At 31.4% G+C, this 26,714-nt stretch overlaps 1 protein-coding gene and 1 long non-coding RNA gene across 2 annotated transcripts in view; one reads left to right on the forward strand and one right to left on the reverse strand.

The window, feature by feature from the left end:
- Window positions 1-874: 874 nt before the first annotated feature.
- On the reverse strand, window positions 875-2,207 carry LOC134256795 (uncharacterized). The gene is made up of 3 exons (XR_009989790.1): window positions 2,036-2,207; window positions 1,125-1,262; window positions 875-989 (listed from the first exon to the last, which is right to left on the reverse strand). It is a non-coding gene; the product is annotated as an uncharacterized LOC134256795 (long non-coding RNA).
- A 16,289-nt stretch (window positions 2,208-18,496) lies between these two features.
- Window positions 18,497-26,714, forward strand: part of LOC134256791 (leucine-rich repeat-containing protein 3-like) — a 76,955-nt gene continuing 68,737 nt past the window's right edge. The window contains exon 1 of the mRNA XM_062739460.1: window positions 18,497-18,781. Within this exon, the coding sequence (XP_062595444.1) occupies window positions 18,603-18,781 (179 nt within the window). The 5' untranslated portion in view covers window positions 18,497-18,602. The remainder of the gene's footprint in view (window positions 18,782-26,714) is intronic.

Consider the following 26,714-nt stretch of genomic DNA (forward strand, 5'->3'; position numbering starts at 1 on the left):
TATTTAATTATTTAGCATTTCAGCATGGCTAAAATCTACAATAAAATATTCCAAGAATATTAATGTAATATTGATATAGATATTTTTTTTTAAATCAGCATTAGTTTTGATGAAATTGAAATCTACATTTTTGCATATTAATATTCTCGGTTCTCCACTGAGCTGGGCTAAAACAATTTCAATGACTTCAGAAAATTATAAAACGTTCGACGATATTTGCCGTATCCTTGCCCTGTAAAATCAAATGTAATCTTCTTCGGACAAATCTTTTATGAACACGATAAGTGTTTGGAGCAACTTCCATACGTCTGGAAAAAATGTAAAGTCAAGCCATTTCTTGAAAAAAAACTTCTGCATTGATTCAATACGCATTGAATAATTTTAGAATTTTAAATTCTAGTTATAATGAAAAGACATTTAGTATTTTTGAGACCTTCGAGGAGCTTTGCTTGTCATTATAGTACGTTACTGTCAAACCGTGCCTTATGGCGGCTTTATATGACGTCACTACATTTAAAATTCAATTAGACTGCAAAATATCGGTAGGTATACTTCCTGGAATATGTAATCAATTGTTTCAATTTTCTTGAACTACTAGGTCGTGAGCCTCACGTATGCAGAAACTGTGTGTCAACTAGTTCTTGACACTATCCAAGTCAGTGCATTCTACATCAAATAGTGTCAATATTGCAAAATTAGTCAAACATCAAATTAAGTTTACATTATTCAGGAGAAAAGCAGTGTTTGAGCATTTATTTAGCATTTGTATTTATTTGCCGAGATTTATTTAGTTTTAAGGTCTGCATAGAATGATGTAGTGACTTAGCTGCAATGTAAAAATATTAAAATGAGCATACATGGAAAGCACTCTGAATCACTCTACTGGATATATCCTGGCCTACAGACACAAGTATTGTTCTTACAAACAGAAACAGATGTCACAGAACACTGCTCTTTTCGCTGGCATTGGTCTCCCAATTTCAAATTTCCTACAAAAATGTGATACTTAACTCATGTCGTTATGCAAATATTGTTATTTCTTATATAAAACTTTATAGCTTATTTAGATTTTTAAGTAATACTTCAATACTTTTGTAATATAAGCGCGTCTGATGAACATTTACCTTTTAAACATTCGGTTTCAAATCCTATATATTCAGGTCTACATACACATATGCCCAATTGTTCTGTCCAAGATCGAAAACACATCTTAGACACATCATTACAATCCTTCGTTGATGTACACAAATGTTTTGAGAGATCTACCCAACGAGAAAAAGAACTTTCTTAAATTCATGAGATAAAACCATTCTAAATCATTCACAGGGCTTTTTCTGTGTATGAACAATTTCTAAAACGAGGTACGCTATTGACAAACATGTTGATGAAACAGAAATATCGACAGTCGCGTTTAACATCATCATTCGGGAAATTTATTTAGTCAATACAGTATATTCTCATCAAATACAAATTATCATATTAGAGTCACATGCTGTCTGAAGTTTTTCATAATTATTGTTGGGAAATTGTTTGCACGATGAATTGTCGGTGGATTTTTGCATGTTCCCGATCATGATAGGTGGCGGACTATAGTCTGGCCGGTTGCTAGGGAGTGCTTGCTCCTCCGTAGCGTCTGGTCCTACCTCTGATGTTTAGTAGGTCTGTGTTTGCGCTGCTCCAAAATTTGCATTGTTTAATAAACTTTTGGGCTTAAATACTATTCGTTATCTCCATATACATGTATTTAAATAAAATGTTTTATCACACAATTTTTATTTTTGGCTTTTATAAGGTTATGACAGCTGCAATCTCATATCAACATAAAATATACAATTTAAAGTTGTTCCTGTTATAGCACTTACTGCGCCCTTTTTTGGATACATTATTACATAAATGCATAGATTACGTATTTGATTACGTCTTTAAAGGTCACAATATTAACCTCTTATAGGGTGTGTTATTTTGAAAGATATAATTGTTTTATAGATTTGAAAAATGAAAAGTACTCAATATGAAAAATACTATAAGAACTTACTACTTCCTAAGTCCAATTTGCAAATAATTTCCAAATGTTTGTATGATGTTATATACAGGTACGAGTTGCATGTACTGGTGATAGTAGCCATATTTACATGTACATTTAACCCACTGTAACTTAGACTTGCATATGACAGTTGATACTCATATCCCGGGTAGAGTTGGTACATTTTTACTCGACATTTCTGAGCACAATTGTCCTTGTGCTCATCTATATAATAAAGGAGAAAAGACAATAAATAAATTTCTTTGATTGTTTTAACTACCCACATAACTGATTTCCTAATTACTCCAAAAATATTTTTGACCAATTATTATCTTTGTATGCTTTGTATACACATATTGGGAAGTAATTCTCCAAATTATATAGAAATTTTAATGTATCATTTTGCCGGTATGGAATTCGATAACAGTAATTAAGAAAAATAATATAACGAAACAAATTTACTTTTTTCATAAACCAGAGCAAGTCATGAATTCGGATATCAAAAGTACCTGATTCAAGATGCTTTCTTGCATCCTCTAATGTAAATCCACAGGCGCTTCTACTACTTAAAAACATTAAGGGCCTGTTAAGACAAACTTCACTGAAAAGTAAAAGATAACTGAAGGTAAAACTTTCTTATGGATTTAATAAAGATGGTTTATTGTGAGATTTTTTGTCAACTATAGAACACAATTAAACAAGTTGAATTGATACAAATCATCAACTTGGCCGCAAATATATGTAATTTTAGTATTTTATAGAACATTGACAAAAATAAATACACAGGAAAAGTTCAAAATAAAACAAATACGCGTAACCATGCATGATTACATATTTTAATTCAAATTTCATTGTGGTCAAACGAAGTAAATACATTTGTGGATTAAAGACAGAGTGGTAACATCAAAGTATCATTGAATCAAATTCAAGTACCACAGGTATCATTATTATCTAATTTGAAATGTTTGAATACTGACAAATAAAGGACGTGCAACATGCTGATATTGTGGGTCTTTGTTATGCAATGTGATAATGCCGATGTTCGTTCAAAAACAATTGAAGATCAAAAAAACCATTGAATCATTTGAAACTGTAACACTTAATGTTTTCAAAATAATATTTATTAAAGCCTTTTTCTTAAAAATTAAATTCGATTTCTCTGGTTGTTAAAGCACTGTTATTCATGTCCGGAAACTCAATACGTTTTGGTTCCATGTCTTACGCACACCCATCTTGGTGAGCAAACAGCTTTTTTCTTCTTTTTTATTAAAGCATAAGTAAATTAATATCTTATGAGAAATGAAAAATAAATTAAAACTATAAAATCTCAAATCAATTTTAGATATCGATTTTAAAAATTTACTTACTATGTACATAGTAGGTACATAGCTTACTATGACGTCATGTCATATGAGCAAGTAGAATATTTGGTTGTAACCTTAACATACCTGCGTTCAAAAATAAGTAAAAAAAAATACAAGCACATTGTAAACTTTCGATCTAATAAATAAAACTTGTTCATAATTTTTTGAACAGTTCATAAAAAATTGAACACTTAAGGAATGACTCTTATTCTTGAACATGTATTAGAGTCATTCCTTTTAATTTTATTTTAAAATAATTAAACAATTTCGGGTGTAAAATTTTGTTGCTTTTTATGAGTTGTTCAAATTTACCGCGCAATGATACAACCATTATAACGGAAGTGATTTGAAGCGAGGGGAGGTAATAACTGATACATAGATCTAACAGCCATAATATTTGATTACATGAGGTACAATGTAAGAACGAGTATAAATGTTTGAAGTTAAAAGTTCATTTATTAAATCTGGTATTTTCCATGGATTCCGAGGACTGGAAATGAGAGGAATGCATGGATAAGATGATTCAGCTGATCGTCAGGGTGTGTATCCCCATACCAAACAAGATTATAAAAAAATAATTTGCGTTCCTTTATGAAAATCAACCAATGAGAGGCTAGAATACAAAAAAAATTGAATTAGATGTTGGAATGTACTCAAAATACTGAAAACAAAATTTCCAAACAGGATTTGGAAATAATAACACAATTCAGGACGGTATATTCATTATATTATATACATATGTAACATGTAAAACAAAATATGTATCCGAATTTAAACAAGGCACAATTCATAAATGTTACAATATAATTAATAAATGGGAATAATTACATCATATCCTTGTCAGCAAATACAATTTATCAAGTCAAATGCTGACCGACTCTTTGCATGCTGATTATCAGGCCATGTTACACACTGAGCTTTCTACAGATTTTTTCCCTTATTTCCCGATCATGACAAGGACCTCGCGGCAGGTGTGACTGGTAGGAAGGGAGAGCTCACACATATATGGCAACTGTCCCACTTCTGATATTTTGAGGTCCGTTATTTGTAATTATACAGTTTACGTACTAAATAAAACGAAAAATGTCATTCAAATGGAGATATAAAGTTAACATTTAATATGCTAACAGACGTTAATGAACTGTTTCTTTTTTTCTATTCTCAAGCTTTAAATAAATTTGCTCCTTGTCATGATCGCATTATGACGGTAAAAGAATCCATTTACAACTCAGTGTGTAATAATGGCCAAACAATCAGTATGAAAAAAGTCAAAAGTGAGTAGAATTTTGCCTTAATGAGCATCATGCTGTTTAGATCAGGAGCATACACAGTCTCAAAAATGTTTTTTTTATTAATATGTTAATTATTATGTAATGTTAAATTTTTGTCTTTGCATTATTCAAAATGGTTTCGAATTGCCTCTGCAATTTTTTGCTACTTTGCCAGTGAATGAGAGGCATTCTAACTGTGGTTTAGTCTTGCCCTGAGACACAAATTATTTTATCTGAGGATCAAACCATGGTTCAAGTTTGATTTGTTTTATTAAGTTTTTTTAAACATGTAAATTGATATGTTTTGATCAAAGCATGCATGTATGTCTAATGGTGTTAAAACGCACCGTTTTTTTTAACATATTTTAAGGCAGCTGATCTACTTAATTCAAAGACATTTCATTCATTACTAAAATATCAACATTCTGGGGGCTCCTTTCTTATACAGGGCATTAAAAATGACATTCTGATGAGAAAAGGGGATCCCGGTAGGTGACATGTATTGCTTGTGCAATACTCTCAGAATTATTTTTTTTTCCTCGGAATGAAATAGATTTAAACTGACATATTCAATTTTATACAAGTAACAAATTATGTTTTGGCATTTTGTCTTAAATTTTGTACCTACCTGTTAATATCGTATGTCGAACAGTCATAAGGTAGTGTTATTAAAGCAACCAATACTGAAAAAAAGTATACCATTTTCTTTTCGTACAAAAAATATTTGCTGTTGTGTTTGTACATAAAATTTTCATAAAATGTATTGTTAAAAAAATAGCTGCAATTTTGAAGAAAAGAAAATATGTGTTTGGTATTTTGACAAATTCTAATGTAAAAAAAAATATTGAGGGATGTAAGAGCAGATATTATTTTTAGGTAAATTAACAACTTTTAAATCAATATGCAATGAGAAAGTGCAGTTAAATTGTTAGAGAACTAGTCCATGAAATCTGCATTCAGGAAATAAATAATTAACTGCTTTTTTTTTTTTTTTTGGGGGGGGGGGGGGGTTGACACGGGGCCTCGGTTTATACAGTTTTATCCGAAGTTATTCCTTTTTTATGTAAAAATTGAAAATCTAAAAATTAGAGGCGAGTGCAATATTTATCAAGTGAAGGGAATAGAAATTCTGTACTTACATTCCACATACTTTGAAAATGTCATTTTCAGAAAATAAATTACCTATTTTCAATTAACGAAGCATTGTTAAATTGAAGAGAACTAGTCCATGAAATTTATTCAGGAAAAGTTTACTGCTTTTGACGTCAAAAAAATCTTTTCAGTTTTATCCGAAGTGATCCCTTTTTTATGTAAAATTGAAAATCTAAAAATTAGAGGCGAGTGCAATATTTATAGTGAAAATAAAAATTCTGATTTTAAACATTCCACATACTTTAAAAATTCAAAAAAATAATTTTCCAATTTTCAATTCTAAAGCATCGTTAAGGCTTAAAAAGGGGGCGATTGTTTAATTTATACGGGAAAAATGTGACGTCACAAAAACTATGACTTTTATGTACTTATTTCTCATACTACCTGAAAATGAAATAATTTGCAACTTTTAACCGTATTAACATAATAAACAACAATAAAACTTATCAATGCATTGAAAAAACTTGTTAGTTAAATCCTATGTAGTTGGTTATAAACAAAGCACTGATCGCGATGAACTTTTTTGGTAAAAATGACGTATTTTATTAGCTAAGAGATGTAGATTGATGAATTTCTTTTACAATGAAAAATGCGTTTTATTATTAAACGGATAATTATTTACAGGTTTTAAATAGTCGATTAATACCAATGCATATCCTTTGTTTAGTGCTATTATTCATTAACTATCAAGAGAATTTATTTTATTAATTATGTCGTGTTTTTATGTATAGGTATATTTTACAATGAGATGCCTCATAAAATCGTACTTTCGCATGGACATAAACTAAATAGATCTTAATCATTTTTTTGAATATAGATGAAGGATAGTTTGCTTAACCTGAAAAGTGCTGCTGCTTTCTTTAAATCGAGGGCGTGATTTTATAAGTAAACAAAATATTTGGTAAAAGTCAAACATGTTTCGACATTTGCTTATTTACCTGACAATTTTACTATCAAAACGCGAATTCCATTTAGCAGCACTTTTCAGAAACTACAAAGTATGCAGAAACAATTAATAGCTTGAATTTTTAATTTCAACTATAGGGTATGCCCTTGCGATATTGAAATTTGTTAATGACCTACATTCAGTACACTAACTATGCATTCATCACGTGACTGTCCATCGATGGGAACAAACTTTATGCAGTACAGAGTGGTTTATACTATGCTATTTCCATAAGTATTTTAAAAGTTCTGTGATAATAAAACAGTTTAATTAAAATAAATTCAGTTTAAAATAATCCCCCTTTTCTGCACGTCTTTTTTCCGTTGATTTCTCTTGGTAGGCCTTAACAGTGCTGCGCTGTTCAAAAATCAAGCATTGTGTGTGAGATTAAGTTTGTATGATTATAAATAGTTTGCATCAGCGGAATATTGGGCGTCCTTGTAACCGATATCATGTTGCGGAAATAATTTTTTAAAATGTCTTACTTTTTACAACAGTTATGTTATCATACTCGTGGAAATTTATAGAAATGCTTATCTCCAAAACATTATTTATCAAACCAAATTTCTTATAGGTATTTGCAAAAAAAAAAAAAATAATAAATAAATAAAACAACAAAAAAAAAAAAAACAACTTGACACTGAATGCCATGATTTAACAAAAATACTTGATGTAATGAGAAAAGTATATATATTTAACAACAATATTTTTCACGTTTCATTACCTTTGAAAGAATCTTTCTGAGAAAAAATGTTTTTAAAAATCGAATTCTTTGTTAGAGTTCCATTTGCAACATATTGTACATGTACTTATTCATTGTCTTTTGTTTACATTTTGAATGTAGAATGTAGCAAGAAAAAATGCTTCAAAACATATCTATTAAAATAGCAATCAAAAATATGCATGCATCATGGCCATAGTAGGGTCTGTAACTAAAATCATTCATTGCACAACATTTAGTCTAGATCTTTCTCGATGAAAATGAGAAATCAGCAGTGATGGCTTCAGAGCTTTTAAGCAAACATATACACATGTAAACATTAACATAAAGATGGAAATGAATGACTTTCGCAGAGATAAATGAAGTTAATATAGACTTTGTGTTCTGTTACTACATGTTTGTAAGGAATATTTTGTAGGTGTAAAGAACAACTGTCCATTCTGTTGGTAACTTTGATGACAATTTTTGTTTATAGATCAAAACATTTAATCTGATCAATAAATTCAACATTTGTCTTCTGTCCTTTTTCATAGCATTTAGGAAAAGAGGAGGCATAAATAAACAATTAATGAACTAGCTTTCCAAAATATTTGACATTTTCAAAGCAAGATTTAGCTCAAAAGATCCCTATGCTACATGATATTAAAATTAAAAAAAAAAATCAATTCCACTATTTTCTTGAATGGCCAGAAAAGAAAATAGGTATTTTCACTAAATATACCTCGATTTATTAATTATTAGACAAATACGCGTTAATTTCCTACTTTACACATCTGTTTGAATGTAAAACTTTTGATTGAGAAGATATATCAGAAAATTAACATCCTTGTCTCCAGATTCATTGTGCAACTGCCTTCTCCAAAAAATATTTTCATGATAGGAAATTTAATAACGTGTTGAATTTGTATCAAACATTTCCATTACTTGATAAAATAATACAAAGTTCCGAGAGTTCTGAAAAAAAGGCAAAATACTCGATAATGTATCTAGTAGGTGTATGAGAAATGAAAAAAATATAATGTTAAAAATCTTTGGTAGAACTAACACTCAAAAGAATGTAGACAGGTCATGATAGCCAAGTGGCAGAACGTCTGCTTCGTGATCCGGCAGCCTGCGTTTGATTCTTCTTCACCATTCAACATTTTAACCTCTGACGCTATCATCGTAGTGACTGTTCCTATCTCAGGCGCACAGTATAAGAGGTGCAAATCACGGTCCTTTAATTAAAACCAGCGTCCCAAAGCGTGTTGGCGAGATAAAAATCCTTATTGCACAATGCTCCTGATCATGAGTTCCAAATAAATTTGAAGCATTAACCAGCATGTTGTTAATTACATTTGCATATTAGTGAGGCATTCTCAAAAGGGAGTTTAAAAGCAATGATTTCTTAAAGAGGCATCTTTTTTAATGCGAATATATGATTTTATATATCACTTTCAAAATGACACTGCTTTATCAAACATCATGTGGAAAGAGTGAATCATTCTAAAAAAATATTTTCTAAATGCTTCAGATATAATAGAATTACCAATAAAAAAGTATATCAAGCTTTAAAAAAAATAGAAAAAGATAGATAAGAGTGCTGACTATGCTTTACACTAACTTTCTAAAAATTTAAAAGATGCAAGAACACAGAATATAATTATACAATGTTAAATGGAAGCCCCCTTTTTTCTTTTACATAAAACCTCTTTTTTTTAAAAAAAAAATATGCGATTAACAATAACATCAGAAACATGATATTAATAATCACAGAGGATGCTGAACTTCAAAGAAAACAGGAAATATTTCATTCACCCTGGTACCTTTGTAGTATTTTATTCCTGTATTTCTGTATAAGGACCTATTGTACATCCTGTGGTTTATAAAATTACTTATTTGTAGAGAAACTTGACACTATATATCATAATGTTTTATGAAATCGGTCGTGTAAAGGAAGTTATGAATCTCACAAAAACATTTTTTAATGTTTCCTTCCCTGTATCTATTTTTCTAAAAAAGCTAATTTTAAATTCACTTTATTATGCTTATTCATTATATTTCTGTCTTAAATGTAGTTTTTAAAAGAGGAAAAAAAGAAATAACTTCTAGGACTGTAATGACTAAACAAAAGATGCACCGTTTTATGCCCCCGTTTATGAAGTTTCGGGGGTATATAGTTTTTGTCATATCCGTCCATCTGTGTATCTGCATGTGTGTTTATCCGCAAAAAACTTAAACTTTGTACATAACTTTTGATTTAGTTGAGCTATGACTTTCATATTTCACATATGTATTTCTTTTAACAAGACCTTTCTTTGGCTACCACCAAATTTGACCTTTTGACCCTGACCTTGGAGTTTGACCGACTTTTGCACAAAAAAATCCAAACTTTTATATTGGCCATATCATTTGAACAGTTCATACCAGGACTTTTATATTTAATATATGTTTTTTGTGTAAAAATCCTTTATTGCATGCCAAAAACTTTGACATTCTGACCTTGACCTAGGACATTTCCGTACTTAGGAAAAAACTTTAACTTTGACAATAATTTTTGAACGCTCAAGGCTTGTGTTTTAATACTTCACATATGTAATCGTTGTGAAATGGTCCTTCAGTGGCTACCAAGAACTGTGACCTTTCGACCCTTGACCTTGGAATTTGACCTACTTTTAATAAGCAGACCTTGACCATAGTTTTTGAAGGGTTGGGGCTAGTGCTTTCATACTTTACATATTAATTCTTGTGACAAACCTTTCATTTGATATCAAGAACTTTGACCTTTAACTTTGACCTTAGAGGTTGACCTACTTTTTCAAATTTTAACCTTGACCATAACTATTGAAGGGTTAGAGCTAGGACATCCATACTTCACATATGTATTCTTTTTGGAAAGACCTTTCTTTGGATACCAATTAATTTGATATTTTGACCTTAGGGATTTCCGTTCTTAAATTTAAACTATAACCTTGACCTTAATTTTGAACAGTTTTGGCTAGTGTTTTCATTCTTGTCATATTGAATCCTTATTATAAGACCTTTCATTTGATATCAATAATTTTGATCTTGACTTTCGAGTTGGACCTACATTGTAGACTTTTTAACCTTGTGCATAACTTTTGAAGGATTAAGGCTAGGGCTTCCATATTTCACACGTGTATTTTTTTGTGGTAAGACCTTTCATTGGATACCAATACCATGACCTTTTGACCTTGGAGATTTCCGGTCTTATGAAAAAACTTTAACCTTGTTCTACTTTCATATTTTTTGAGAATACCTTTCTTTGGGTACCAAAATACTAAACTTGCATTTAAGAAAAGTTTAATCTTTGCTATGTTGCCATATATGGGCATCAATGTTTTACAAACACATCATGTTTGTTTTGTTTTATTTTGCCTAAAAATTGCATTATTTGACGAAAATCTCATAATTTTCATAACTGACCCATACTTTTTTTTCAATATGTTAAAATACAATGTACGTCCAATAAATCGGCACAAAAATAATAAAAAGCTTGATACTAGGACATACTGTACTGTAATAGTATTGTATTGTAAAAGAGTATTGCATTTGGATTTTGAATACTCGAGACATGACACTTCTTCGTGCAAAAAGATCACACAATAATTTAAATGCATTGATTTGTACGATTCTTTCGATGATTGATATTATTCGTACTATTTACGTAAAATATGATTATATATGGGACATAATATGATATAAATAAAAGCTTTTAGCTTACGAGTTAAAGTGTTAGTGCAAAAAGGTCAAGTTAATCGAACCATTGCTCAGTATCATGCTTATGAACCGCAAAATTCTTTACAATCTTGAGTCGTGCTAGATGAGAACCTGTCTAAAATATACTTTTATATGAAATAATCCTTGATATTACTTATTTCACAAGTGACATAGCTTTCGGATCTATGGGAAAGGTGTACTCTAAACTAAATGAACTGCAAAGTCGACGTCATGTTCTTCATGATATATTGACTCATACTCATACATAGGCAATTTTTTTAGCATTGTGTTATCTAAAAAATATTCATTCGCTCAATTATGACAAGCAGCAAGATGTGGATGTTCAACAGGAGATGCTTACTCCTTCATGGAACCTGATCCAACTGTTGCTTTTAATGGTCTGTTTATCCTTGCCCCCGATTGGTATTGTTTCAATTGTTTTTGAGCCTGGTTGCTCTCAATCTCCTTATTTTGTAAAATTGTGTGATGACAAATGATCAAACCATAATCCTTGGGGTTAATATAAGCTTTACATCAGAATAGAATTCTTTTTAATGTTCTTCTCAAGAAAAGACAAGTTATGTTTAATCTTATTTTTTTGGAAGTTTCTTCCAGTTGAACTTTCAAATCATGACCTGCTGAAGTGACTCCAATGTTGAGTCTTTTACATTGAAATTATAAGGAAAACATTCTTGTTCTTGATTTGTTATATTGATATTGAAACATCATTACGTACTGGTAGTGTAGATTGAAATTTGTTCAAATTATCTTCACCGCAGGGTATGTTGGTTTAATAATTAAATATATTTCTGCTGCATAACTGCTTTGGTAAAAGCCATGGGCGTTTTGTGTTCTATCTTAAATATATTTCTGAAGATACCAGTGAAATTGTAAGATTTTTATGTAAGTGCCATTTAAGATTCTAATTTTGTGTTGATTTCAAAACTATAAAAATGTTTATAATATTTTGGGGGTACGTCTGTGATATTTTGCAGGAATATTTAAAATCTACATGTATATGGTTAAAGGTATTTTTATTTTGCTAAAATAAAATGATTTTTTATCTTATTTTTTAAAGACATTTTGTTTGAATTACATGTCGTCATTCCCTATACAAACAAATCCCACACACAATAAATGAGTATATTCATTTCATTTATTTTCAGCGATACATGACACCATTCTTTAAATATTTGTTATCAATTCCTTGAATTTTCTAGAAAAAAAGAAAGGAAACCAGGTAAAATTTTAATAACAATGTTCACAACATTAACAGTTTGATTCAGAATTATATAATTGAGTGTTTAATATTTAATGCAATGTTTATTTAAATTGTAAACATTTATCAAATGAAATTGACTTCATTTTTTTCCAATTCGTTGGAATTCAACTTTCTGGTGTTTTTTTTTTTTTCTTAAGAAAATCAATCAATTGTTTAAAAAAAATTGAATTTTCCAAAATGCAGCATAACCTCTGCTGTGTTTTATTTTCCAAAAAATTAAAGTACATAGTCACTCCAAGTAATTTTCAGGGTTTTAATTCATTTGCCGACTTAAATCTATTTTAATTTTTTTTGTAACCGTACACACAAAGTCTAATAGCAATGATTTATAATCATTTAGTCGGAAAAGTCGCATTTCACTCTATTAAAATGCGTTTTTTAATTTTTGTGTTTTGTATTGCAAAGAAAAAAATATTTTATCATTCAATGTTCGTAAATTAATACGAGGATTTAAGTATCTTATATATGTTGACATGTACATTTGAATGTTTACATGAACATGTATAAGTGCTTAGCTTTCACATACATGTACATGTGCAGTTGTAGCAGATTCATATTCTGTTGATATAGTTTACAATGCAGAGCGCTATTATATTAATATTTATTTAGATTTCTACTCAGGAAGTTAATTTTCTTGAAATGTATAATTATATAGTTCATTATAGATCTATTATATTTAATTTATTAATTTTGTTTAGCTGATTTCTTTTACCATCTTTCGGCCGGCTATTTACATGTTCTGTTTTCCTAAGATTTTAATATTAAATCATGAATTTTGAATAACTTGCAGATTGTCAGCTTTGGACATTAAATACAAATATTTAATTTATTGCGTAAATTTCGTCCTTGAAATAACTTATTATGTAGATAAATTAATTAGGTACAAATATATATATATTTTTTAATAAAAATAGAATAAATTCATTTATAGTGTTTATATAAATTTTTAATTGGATACCCTCGGGAACAGCACATATCTATGGAATATTTCTGCAATCATTACATGTATGTTCAAATATCCGTAATTAAACGTTTCATAGTTCAACCTTGAGATAAGAATTTCAGCATATACAACATTTATGATAATCGGATATTTCCACCCATGAGTAGAAATGATTAAAAATACAGTCTGCATTTCATAATAATCCATTAAATCATTGTCAAAAAATAACAAAAATTAAAAAAAAAAACTTTTGAAAAATTACTAGGGCAGTTTTTTTTTATACCTGAACTGAAAGCTCAAGTGATAACGTGTTTTGGTCCGTCAAGCTGTCTGTCCACTGTGTAAACTTTTCACATTTTTATCTTCTTCTCAAGAACCACTGTGCCAATTTCAACCAAACTTGGCACAAAGAATTTATCAAGCGTAAAATGCCCTCTTCCATGGGGAGATAATTATGAATTAGTGAAAAAATAATGGCATTTTTAAAAAAATCTTCTTCTAAAGAACCACTGGGCCAGGAAAGATGAAACTCATGTGTAATCATCCTCAAGTAGTATAGATTCAAGTTTGTTCAAATCATGACCCCCGGGGGTAGGGCGGGGCCACAATGGCCAACCATATTTTTACATATAAAAACATAGGAAAATTCTTTAAAAAATCTTCTTTTCCAGAATAACAAAGCCATGACTGGTCACATTTATATGGAAGCATCCTCAGGTAGTGTAGATTCAATTTTGTTCAAATCATAACTCCCGGGGGTTAGGCAGGGCCACAATGGCCGACCAAAGTTTCACATAGAAATATATAGGAAAATTCTTTAAAAATCTTCTTCTCAAGAATAACAAAGCCATGATTGGTCATATTTATATGGAAGCATCCTCAGGTAGTAAAGATTCAAGTTTGTTCCAATCATGACCCCCGGGGGTTGGGCGGGGCCACAATGGCCGACCAATTTTTTACATAAAATTACATGGGAAAATTCTTTAGAAATCTTTTTTTCAAGAATAACAAAGCCATGACTGGTCACATTTATATGAAAGCATCCTCAAGTAGTGTAGATTCAATTTTGTTCAAATCATGACCCCCGGGGGTTAGGCAGGGCCACAATGGCCGACCAAAGTTTCACATAGAAATATATGGGAAAATTCTTTAAAATTCTTCTTCTCAAGAATAACAAAGCCATGATTGATCATATTTATATAGAAGCATTCTCAGGTAGTGTAGATTCAAGTTTGTGCAAATCATACCTCTCCTTTAAGGAATGGTTGGGACTACTTTTGGGTTTAAACTTTTCAATAATAAACTAATTTCTGCTTTTATGCTAGCCACAGTGCTCAGGTGAGCGATGTGGCCCGTGGGCCTCTTGTTTTTTTTTTAGTATGATACTTTAAATATGTTATATACATGTAAATTAGATTTGAAGCTTTGCAAGATTTGAATTAAAAGATTGCAGTAATTAAACAAAACAATCTTTTTGTTTTGTCATAAAACGTTCCGCATTTTGAAACAATTCTATCAGGTTTTGCGTGTATCCTATCTTGAAAATCATTTATCAGGTATATCGTGTTTTGCGTGTATTGTGCATATCCTGTAAAGAATAACGATGCGGGTACTGTATATACTGGCATGTTTACAATGTAAATCGAAGTATTTATTTGCTATAAAAGGATTCCGTGAAAAGTATGGTTACTCAATATTCTTCGTAGGTTTTCCGGTTATCTTTCATTTTGATGAATCATATCTTATCTCGTTCTTTTGAATTTTCTCATCAATCTGTAAAATTATGTTGAAGTGACGCACTGTTGGGTTAATATGCTACTTCTGAAGAATGACGTCGATGTGACGCACTGATAGTTTAAAAAAGTGTTGCTGAAGTGACGTATTGTTGGGTTAATGTAATATTCCTGTTCTTTAATATAAGTGGTAATATCGCGGAATCGGCTGATGTAGCTCTTTTTGAATAATTAATATCTTTTCTCTATTCGATTTCTATAGCCTCTTTGATTCCGTTCTGAAGAGGATAGGATTGTACAGATAAATTGTAAGGGATCAAACGTTTTGTTTGACTTAGATTACAGGAATTGAAATTGAATATTGATGGACATCTATCGTTTTGAAGTGTATGGCATGTCTGTCGAAAGACATTATCAAAATTCTGGTATAAGAGCATCCACATATGGAATGCTTTATAAACTTTCGTTTATTGTGAAGGTATGTGAGAATCTAGATCTACACCCCTATTATTGTTATCGTGATTTAAATTCAAGACACGTGGTTTAGATTTACCTATTCGAAGGTTATAGGGTAGAACCGGTTTTATGGATAAAATAGGCAGTAGACAGGAAATTGTTAAAGTCTGTTTCTTTTGAAAACATGTCCAGTGAAAAAATGTGTTTCCAGGCCTTTGTGAAAGACTTTCATGATTTTCAACAGAAAAGGAGGGAGGTTAAATAACAATATATCAGATCATAGTTTACGGCAAAAAAGAGCCCACTAGCTACCGATACGCTGGTAAAAAAAGTGTAATCACACTGACAAACCTTTCTTTGCCTTATACTGTAAAACGAGAATATTTGGCGCACTACTAATTTTAGCGCCTTTGGCGCAAGAGCCCCTGAGCGCTAAAATTTATTGTGCGCTAAAGGATTTCTAAATATCTTTTTTTTTTGTGTGTGTTCGAAGCTTTTACAAGTACATGTAAACCGGAACGTGCGATTACGTAATGTCAAAGGTTCAATGGATTTTATAAACACACTAGCACTGTACATGGTAGGATTAATCGAGAGAGTTCTGCCAAATTATAATTTAATTAAACTATTGTTACCCCGGTGTTGTTACCTAATTCTCATCATTAGCGCCTTCAAAGTTTGGCTTCTCGGTGTGTCAATCATCTATCGCCTCGAGGTAAAAAAATGCAATCAAGCATGGCGATTGAGCTTGCAGACAACACCTGATTAGGATTACCGTTTTATCGAAGTAATTTTCTGTCGATGTATGCATTGTTTTGATATGATTTAAATGAGAAAAAAATCCATTTCTTTTAATTGAAAATAGAAATAAAATAAATTTTTATATTGTGCCACGTCCATGTTAGCAACACGTGTAAAGTTAACTAACGAATGTTAACTGATATAGGGGAGTACTAATGTGTTTCCGTGCTTGACTAACAAAAAAGTCAAATACGGGCGTGGATAAAAAAAACAAAATATCATATTTATATATTTTACTGACAAGTGCAAGCGCTAAAATTTATTTGCGCCAATGCATTCCCACATGCGTTTGCGCTAAAATACCTATGCGCCAAATTTTCTCGTTTTACAGTATGGCTATTGTTATCAATGCGCACAGAGGATCTAACCGCAAGCAACTGACCAATTGTAGATAGAATACGTTTTCGCCAAATACATGTTTACATTTTACTTCGAACATGTGGTTCAGGTCAATCTATGATCATGTCAATTGAGTACAAAATAAAACAAAATATGAATAAAATGCAAAGATTAGAAACTATGAAGTATGTCACGGGTGTTTTTATTTTGTCTTTAACTAGAAAAAAATATGTTTAATAAAATGTATACGTAGTTAGTGCCAACTTCAGAACACCAGCGCTTGCTTCAGGGGTAAGGAAAACGAGCAGCTTCTCGTATGCATTTAAATGGACAAAGCTTTTTTTTATATACCTATGCTCGTGATCACGTGTTTTGGCCAAGGAATCCACCTGACAATTGTATTCACGATAGTACAATAAAAGAATTTATCAAGCGTAAAATTCTTGTAGTATTCGCAGTAACACATAATGCTTCATTTCCATTCAGCTGGTTTGTCAGTTAAAATCACAGTGTTGCCTCATTTGCTTATCGGACGCCAAAAAATATAGTCCCGGTTCCCATGCTTAAATACTTGTCCAAAAAGAATTTTTAATTCATGACAGCAGAAAATTGTTTCTTAGAGAATACTTATTATGTTAAATTTGAATGAATTCAAGAGATATCGATTGAAGTACATTTCTGCAGAATGATATTATAGGGTGGTGAAAACTGAAACGCAACATAACTTTTCTGTTTACTATGTCTCCACGTGCCAGACACTTCCTAGCAACATTTCCGTGAATAATTTTTCCTATCTCGCTGTAGTCTCGCTAACTCTCTCCAGAGCCACTGCTAGAACAACTCTGAACTCATCAGCTTTTATAATTTGCAGAACACCGAAAAATAAAAGGTTCCGAACACAAGTAGGGGTGATCTAGGAAAGAAATGTCTCATCCTGCCAAGGCAGGAGAGCCAAGTGGATTACATTCTATGCTTTCCTTTGATTGGTCAGAACAATGCGCGCTAAATCATTGGTTTTTGAGCCGTTGCCTTTAAATATCGACGTAACAATGACACATTAAATCGACGGCGTAAAAAAATACGACGTCACAATGAACGTCTTCAACGGAAGCGTAGCTAAATTCGACGTCACAATGGGCTAAGATTCAGGGCAGATTCGTCCTTAATTCATTGTACTCCACCTGGCCCAAGTGACGCTGAGTGTACGAAGCATTACAGGGACAGTGACTGTGTAACTGTTAGATTCGCATTGCTGTAATTCCAAATAATAAAACAATCGTAAAGATATTTTTTCCGGTTGTGCTTTATATTTTTTTAAGTCCGTTGTTGTCCCCAAGTTTATCGAATATTTATTTGTTTTCCATACATCTTCTCTTCTAGATATAATATTGTAAGGGCGTCATAAGTAGAGGCCATCTTTGTACATAATGTCCGTCGTCTCTTTCGTGCAATATACCTGTCATGAAAAGAGAAAGTATTATTTTCCAAAAAAGTCACTGGGAAATGTTATTTTTCATCAACGGCATTTAACGGTTTTCCCTAATATCCTGATTATATTCCAATAAAATCATGCCATTTTATCTTTAGAATAAATAAGATTTACAGTTTATTTTTTGCATTTGTTTCATTGAATGCTTTATACATGTTGTAACATGGCAGTGTCTATATGCGTAGTGCCATCTAAAATGTAACTAACAAATGTTTAATGATAGCGTCACAGTACGCTAAACAAACACCATCATTGAAATATTTCCGCATTTAAGTAACACAGAGAAGTTTATTCTCCTTCTGAAGTAAACGTTTGCTAAGTGATAAAGGATTCATGGGGAACACATCGTCTTGATTCCCAGAATGACTCTGATTGTGTGGACGTTAGTTTTCTGTGTTCTGATGTACGGAACTGTGACTAAGGCCTGTCCTAGCGTCTGTGACTGTTGGAGGACTGGGCTCTGTAATGGGACATATGTAAGCTGTGATAGTAGAGGGTTAACTGAAGTACCTACCAACATCCCAACAGATACGTGTCAATTGTAAGTAGCTGTAGATGTAGATGGTTTCTTGTGTATTACTTTTGATTTATTTTTGATGTTCAAAGTTCAAAGTGATGTTTATCTATGACAGCCATCAGATTTATTTAACATAATCGTGACATTGTGATTAAAATATGACAAAAAATGTTTTAAAATTACGAAAATATAAGCTTCTAGTAAGTAAAAGTATATAAAGCATAAAATTAGTTTGTATTTGTTAAGGTCTATATTAAGCAATAAAACTAATTTCAAATATTTTATTGGATATTGAGAGAGAATGCATAAATTCTAATATATAAATTAACGAATAAAAAACGAAATCAATAAATAAATCGATAAACTGACGAGCAAGTAAAAGATGTATAAAAAATGATTAATGATTAAAATTTGTCAACGGCATATAAGGTCGCGTTCAATATTTTTCCTGATACACTGATACTGCTAGCCATTTCAGGCTATGAAGTTTGAGAATATAATCTAAAAGCTTGTTTATAAAATTCTGTATAAATGTTACTGGGTACTGAATGGACTAACTCTTAGAAGGATTATAAGATTAGTAATATTACAATGGAATAGAAAACATATAAAAATATCTCATCTTGCTATTTTTGTAAATGCTTCTCGTTATAATAAAACCCGTTTCACATAGAAAGTTAATAAAAAATTATTCTATTTCTATGAAGATTGGTTTTCAATTGTGGGGAATTATACCATTTCCTGAAAGCTCATTTAACTTTACTTATAACAAAAAGTCCAATATTACAAAAAATCCAAATTTGCAAAATCTTAACTGAATTCAATTAACTTAAATATTTTTCAAAGTGATGATTCATTCAGATTTATAGTAAACACCTTAGCACATTTTCAATGCATTGGATTTGTTTCAGAAGGCCATTTTCTAAATGTTCTACAGTTTATGATACAAACCATAATAAAGCTCTATCGTAGTGATTTTAACTGAATTTTATTAATATAAATATTTTTCAAAGTGATGGTTCATTCAGCTTTATAATAAACACCTTAGCAACTTTCCAAAGCCTGTATTTTTTTTAAAGGCCGTTTTTAAAAATTTTCTACTGTTTTTGATACAATCCATAAAAAATTCTTTAATGTAGAATCTTTGTAACCTTAATAATTTAGTAATTATTGAGTAAACGTACTTCTAGTGAACAAAACAAATTATGTAAAGAAAAAATCAACATAAAACTGCACTCTGGAAATATTGCAGCTGGAATTACATACCTAAGAGCAGTAAGCATCTAGTCTTCACTGCTCAGGACCGTTGTCAGCCGTATTTATTGATCAGTAATGACTGGTGTGAGCATTACTTACTTTTCTGTATGATTAAGGTGATATTTAAAAAGAAAATGTTAAATATCCTTGATGGCAATTTTAATTAACTGAACATTTCCCAGGAATCTTAGAGGAAATAAATCACCACGTTGGAAAATAATCTTTTCAACATTTTTATTTGTACTTTTCAGATACTGAAAATTGATTAAGAGTAAAAAATATGTCATCAATAATCGCTGAAGAAACATAGAGATTTGTTCTTCGGATGAAACCGTAAAAAGCAAGGCTTCTTGTTGCAGAAGGTGCTAGCAAGAAAAAATATTTCACTGCTCAATGGTTTGTACTGCTGAGTATAGGTCAAAATCTGCGCACATGCAGCTCTCTACCGGCAAGTGGTGGCATCTCTATATAAGTGAAAAATTCTCGCGTAGGACGTTAAACAACATAAAGACAATTACTTTTCTCATTAACTTTTTTATTTGTTTCAACGGTGTTATAAACGCACAAATTCACAAAACGCCGAAACTCTCAACCCTTCAACCCATTTATCAACAATTCACCTCATTCCAGAGTCTGCACACACACAGAGCAAACCGAGACACAAACTCCGCTGTCAGGCGACGAGGACACACTGCTGCACAAGACTAATTCATCATTATGTTTTCTGAAAACTTTTAAGTTATCAAAAAATAGTCATGAAAAAATAGTCAAATTACGACACATAAAAATATTTTTTTTAATTTTCTTTATCATGCAAATGAAATCCTTTAGGTTTTTGAAAGACTCTTAGATACATCTTATCATATCTCCATACCCAACAGATAATATATTTTGCATTTCCAATCTGTATCCTTAAGGTAGGATTCTTCTCTGGTTTCTGACTAGATGAGATTTTCAATGCTATATTTGCGTAGAGCAAGCGCATTGAAGCGCTGCTTGTGAAGCGAGGTCAATAAACTAACGTGTAAGAACAGAGGAAATTCGAAAACAAATCTATAGATAAGACAAACAATTTTTTGTGTGAAACCTTCCCAGATTTCCTTCCCTACCAGGATTACATGCGATAATGCCGAATAAATAAGAAATACATAAAACATAAAAAGGCTTTCGGTTTGTAGAGAATATTCTATAATGTCTTTCGTCAAAAATTACACTAGGTCTATTGTTTCAACTACGCAGGGGTGTTAAGTAAACATTCATAAAATTCTGACTTCAGAAAGAAGTTGTATCCTGCCATCAAAAGTAAATATAATTTTTATCTCGTATATATTAAGTATTTATACACATATGAAAAATCAAAACAATAAAAAAGGGGGGGGGGGTCAATGCGCTTCTTTTGGCGCTATAGAGCATTTAGTTTTACACTTTTGCAATGTAAAAACATCTTACACATGAAACAATTTTCAAAGTTTTTCCTCCAATATTTTTTGTTCAAATAAAAATGGGAATAAAAACAGTCTTATTTCATCCGAAATAGATACATTAAAATTTGTGACTACGAAGAAATTTTCAAATTCCACCGCATGTTTAATTATTTGACCTTTTTGCACTCAAACATTTTTGTTTCTTTGGTATTGAAAATTTAATAAGAAAAAAAAAAAAAGATTTGAAAGTAATGAGATTTTACTGAAGGATTGAAAATCGTATATATTTAAAAAGAAAAATAAAAGTGTATGTCTGTGATGTGAATTTTTATAGTACTATAATGGTGCAAATTTAAAGCTTAATCTATGACTATTTTTCCTTCACTATAGCTAGCACAATATATATGCTATATTTACAGTGAAATCACGTATTTTCGTGGGGTAAAATTTTCTTGGTTTGAGTAAAAACTCTTGGTTCGTGGGGATTTAAATTCGTGGATGAAGAATTGTTTAGTTATGTATGTAACATTTTACATTTCGTGAGTCTCTTCATACCTCGAAAACAACGAAAATTAACCCCCACGAAAATTTGTGATTTCACAGTATCAAGTACTTGGTATAATAAAAAATTTCATGACAGTTTATTTAATAGATAATTTAGAAACAGTGTAAAACCGTCCACTGCACATAGTAATTCTGTAGACAGGGTGCATGTAAAAAGAGAATCCAAAATTTACACACTTTAAATACTTCGAAAGAAAAAAAATCATTTTCTTCTGGAATACCTTCAGCCACACTATATAGTTCCTTACTTAATGCTATTGGTATGAACTATTATCATTAAGTTTTAAATGAATATAGTCAAATTGGTATGGTAGAATTCAAATTGATTGCAAGAACAAAAACAACAGAAACATTATATGCTCAAAAGCACAGTAGCGAACCTCGTTTACTTAATTAGGGATAACAATATGACGTCGTAGTAGGCAATATCAGTGATATCAGTTTTGGAACACAAATTGTCGTGATATTGATATCTTTAGATGTAATTTAACCGGAAATGAATAGCATCATGTAAACATTTACAAAAATATAATGTATTGGTTTTGCAATGCTGTATCTTTCATTTGGATTAAAATATACGACCGTTGATGTCATAAGTGAACATCAAGTAACTTGGGAACTGTTCATGTTGTGTAGCAAAAAATTTGGCAAAGATGACATTTACGAAGATACGTGAAAGGGGGCGAAGAAAAACATGGTGAATTTTATGTAAAATTCATACAAAGGTAAAGTTTATTAAACAGGTATACTAATTTATTTTCATCAATTATATTTCCTTTCTAAGACAGTCATCTATTTGCATATGCAGGTCGGCCTCTCTTCTGTCAGTCGGGTACTTATCGGGCGAATGTGTGGAATGATCATTATACTGACCGGTGTTACATAGTATTTGGTCCGCCTCGTTTAAAGGTCCGGCCGGACCTAATACGATAATATAATAGGTCAGCCTGGCTCTATAAGAAAAGGCCCGCCCTCGGCCTATTATACAAATTGTATGTGTTCATTCGATATTAATTGAAAAACTATTGTTTTAGAATTAATTGAGGATATAGAATCGTATTAATAGCTACAGTATAGTGTTTCCTCCAAGAGAATGTGGTAAACAAGAAGTAAGAAATTAATACATAAATAAGAAATGTATAAATTTATTGATCGAGTTTCCTGTCGGGAAGATTGGACATGCTTATTTTGTCGTTTAAATACACTGATGACAACATTATCATTTGAAAAATATTAGGAATACAAATGTACATACATTTACCTTCACCGCCTGTTTACTTGCAGATTTATCTGTATGCAATGAACAGATGAAGTTCGTAAGTCCAACACGGATCATTTAGTTACACTCTCCTTCCAATAAACATGATAAAAGACTTCCACTCGCAAAAAAATCACATATTTCAAAATATATTTCTTTGTAGTATTAATAAAAAAATCTGTCATTCTTTACGTTTAATATTGTTGTCAATAACTGGAGGGTCACTGTGACAGGGGCTTATGTCACGGTGTACTACCCTACACCCGTTATATATGTAAAAACAACATGCTTGTGGATTGGGCAGTTGGGGGCTAGCCCATAATTGTCTCGTTTGAGAAAACCTTAAGTACCATATCCTCTGTGTTTTTATAAGTTAACACTGTTTCTTACCTATTCAAAGGCTAATTATTATATCTACTAGATCTTCGCATTTCATTTCCTAAATTTTGCATTGCATTTTCCGATAATTTTTGTTATTATTTCGGAATCCGACATTTTTATTTTCATTATTTATTTTTTTTTTCACATTCTTGGATTTTTTTTAAAGATACCTTTATGGCAATTTAAGGTTTACATATATAACAAAAATGAAAATAGATTTTTAATAAGGTATTGTATATATGTATTATATAATATTATTTATTTCATATCAAATTTTTTTTTATTCTAAGCATTACATTACTCTGTAAACAATATTATGTCTAGTTATAAGTAAAGGAACGAGTTAAGTGAAAGTTCACAATATTTATATTTACTCCAGGGTAGAATCAATTAAGTTTCTTTGACAGCTAAGCAAAGCCTTTTATTTAAAATATCTAAAATATTTTACTTTAAGGATTTTTATAACGGAAGTATGATTTTTTTTCATTGCCGAAAAAATACTGACATGAATTTGAGAAATGTCGGAGATGAAAACTTTTAAATTGTAAAAACTGTCGGAGATAAATAAAAATTCCGCAAATGGAATGCGGCCTACTAAATATTACTCAAGGACAAAATAAGTGTGCATTAATTGGCGAAATCAAACCAAAGTTGATAAATTGCTGGATTTATAAATGCCTTTATTATTCATATTAAATATACATGTCTCTGATATAAAATCTCTGTGCACTGCATCAATAACATATTTATACTTATGTCTCTTGGTTTCAATGAAAATCCGAACATTTTATATGCCCCTCCTAAATGTTTTTTTGGCGGGGAGGGGGGGGGGTAATGGGGCGTAGGAAAATCACGCGGATACGTGTCAAAAAAGTGTAAACAATTAACGAATACCGGTATTGAACACATACCTGTATATCCCACATTTTTATCCAGAAAAAAGAGGTTGAGTTCAAAGACACTTCCAATTTCAGAAGCCTGGCATACTAGAATTTCCCGTTAGCATCTAAGAAAAAAACCCGACTTGATTTTCACAAGAGAAATGCTGCTTCAGTACAGATTTTTTTCTCCCTTTCCACTGTTTTACTAGCTATAGGGAGAATTTTTTCAACTAATATATATTAAAGAGGAACTTGACAGGCATATGATTTTTTTTTTATAAATTAAGTAGAATGTGTCTTTTAAAATCAAGACGTATCAAAAATCAAGACGTATCAAAAACTCCGTTGTAGCTACTTGGTTAACGTTAGATTTTTCTATGTCTGTTTCAGGCTATTTTGATATCTTTAAATTTGTATGTTTGTTTGTAATTCCTTTCAACGGGCACATTGCAAGGTGGTCAAAGAAGAATAAATAGGTAGTGTTTGGGAAAAAATTGGTTCTGGAAATAGTTAAAATCACCTAACCATCCCTCCCTGGTCAAAATTCTCTTTTTCTTTTTTTTTGTGCTTCCCAAGTTTCTTTTTGAGATTTGACAATTTTTTCCCTTTGAAATACCCCCCTCCCATCCAAGCAGCAATTAATCAATAAATCAGTCATTTTTGTCGATGTATTTTTTTCTTATGTTTTCCAGTTTTTATCAGTAGACAGTAGTCACTTGTTGGAAATTAAGTTAGCAATTGCCTATTATTAAAAAAACCTATTTTCAAAACAAAAGGTGGACCCTTCCTTCTGGTGCGTTTTAAGGCCCCCTTCAACTTTATAGCTCACCTCAGCCGAAGGCTCAAATGAGTTTTTCTCATCAAAATGTGTCCGTTGTCTGTCGTCGTTCTCTTTTGTTAATGAGAGAGATGTACCCCGTTCACAATTTTTGCTATGTAATAAAATATATCTGAATTACAGAGGGCGGACCTTTTCTGATAACTGCGTTTTATGGTCCGCCCTGTCTCTTTCTCTAGTTTTTAAGCTACAAAAATAAACCCAACAATTTGTCCAACAATTTCCCTTTATACGAGGGGCGTTCAATAAATAATGTCACTGGGGCTCAGAAAGAAGCAAACGACGCTTTTCAATGATTTAGTCTTCATAATTTTACTTATTAATCTCTTTTAATTCAAACACATGTCCGTAACATTTTTTATCCAATATCTGATTGTTTTTAGAACTCATTTTTGGGTATGACCCTTAGTACACTGCAAAATGGCAGATCCATGATTTCCTGGACTTGTTTTTTCCTTCTAAAAGGTGTTTTTTTCAAGTTTGGAAATAGAAATAAGTCAAAAGGTCAAAGATCTGGCAAATATTGTAAAGGTGAAAAAACATAAACTTTCTGTTTATCCCGATATCCCCTTTACTCTTAAGGGCATGCAGGTTTGAACACTGTCATGAAGAAATTCAATGTAGTGGATTCCTGATTCTGGGTCCTTTCTCTGATAAACCTTTCGATTTCCTTGCAAAAAAACTGCTTTCTAGACACCTCCAGATATTAAACTGTCTCACCAAATACGAATTTGAACAACAATTCCACTAATATTCAAGAAAATTGCATGTAAATCTGCCTTTGTGCTCTTGCATACCTTTGCTCTTGACAGTCCTTCGCCGTTTTTATCAAGCACAGGATGAAAATCCACCATTCAGTCGACTGAATGGTTGCTGAATGGCCACTGAATGGTCACTGAAAGGTCACTGAAAAGACCCTTTCCCGTGACCTTTCCGTGATCATTCAGTTACCATTCAGTCGACTGAATGGCACATACATTTCAGTGACCTTTCCGTGATCATTCAGTTGAATCTTTTTATTGAATAATCGGCTTATTTTTTTACCTAAAAATTTTATTTCACTTTTTCCTGGTATAATAGCATTAAATATATCTAATTCCGAATAAAAAAAATGAGAAAAAAAATAATACAAGAAAAAAAATTGCTCCCATGCCAAGAATCGAACCCTGGTCTCCTGCGTAGGTATCCGCGACCTTATCAATTACGCTACGACTTGTTGTTACAAAATGAGGATTTAAAATCAATTAATTAATAGAAATCGATGGAACAATCAGTTCACCTGTAGTATCGAGGAGCTGCGATGTGTATATATCTTGTATATCTTTTGTATATTCTATGTTAGTTGCGCGGATTT

This window comes from Saccostrea cucullata, unplaced genomic scaffold (genome assembly GCF_032062105.1).
Source record: "Saccostrea cucullata isolate Sc308-1 unplaced genomic scaffold, CSIRO_AGI_Scuc_v1 ctg1355, whole genome shotgun sequence".
Taxonomy (NCBI): domain Eukaryota; kingdom Metazoa; phylum Mollusca; class Bivalvia; order Ostreida; family Ostreidae; genus Saccostrea; species Saccostrea cuccullata.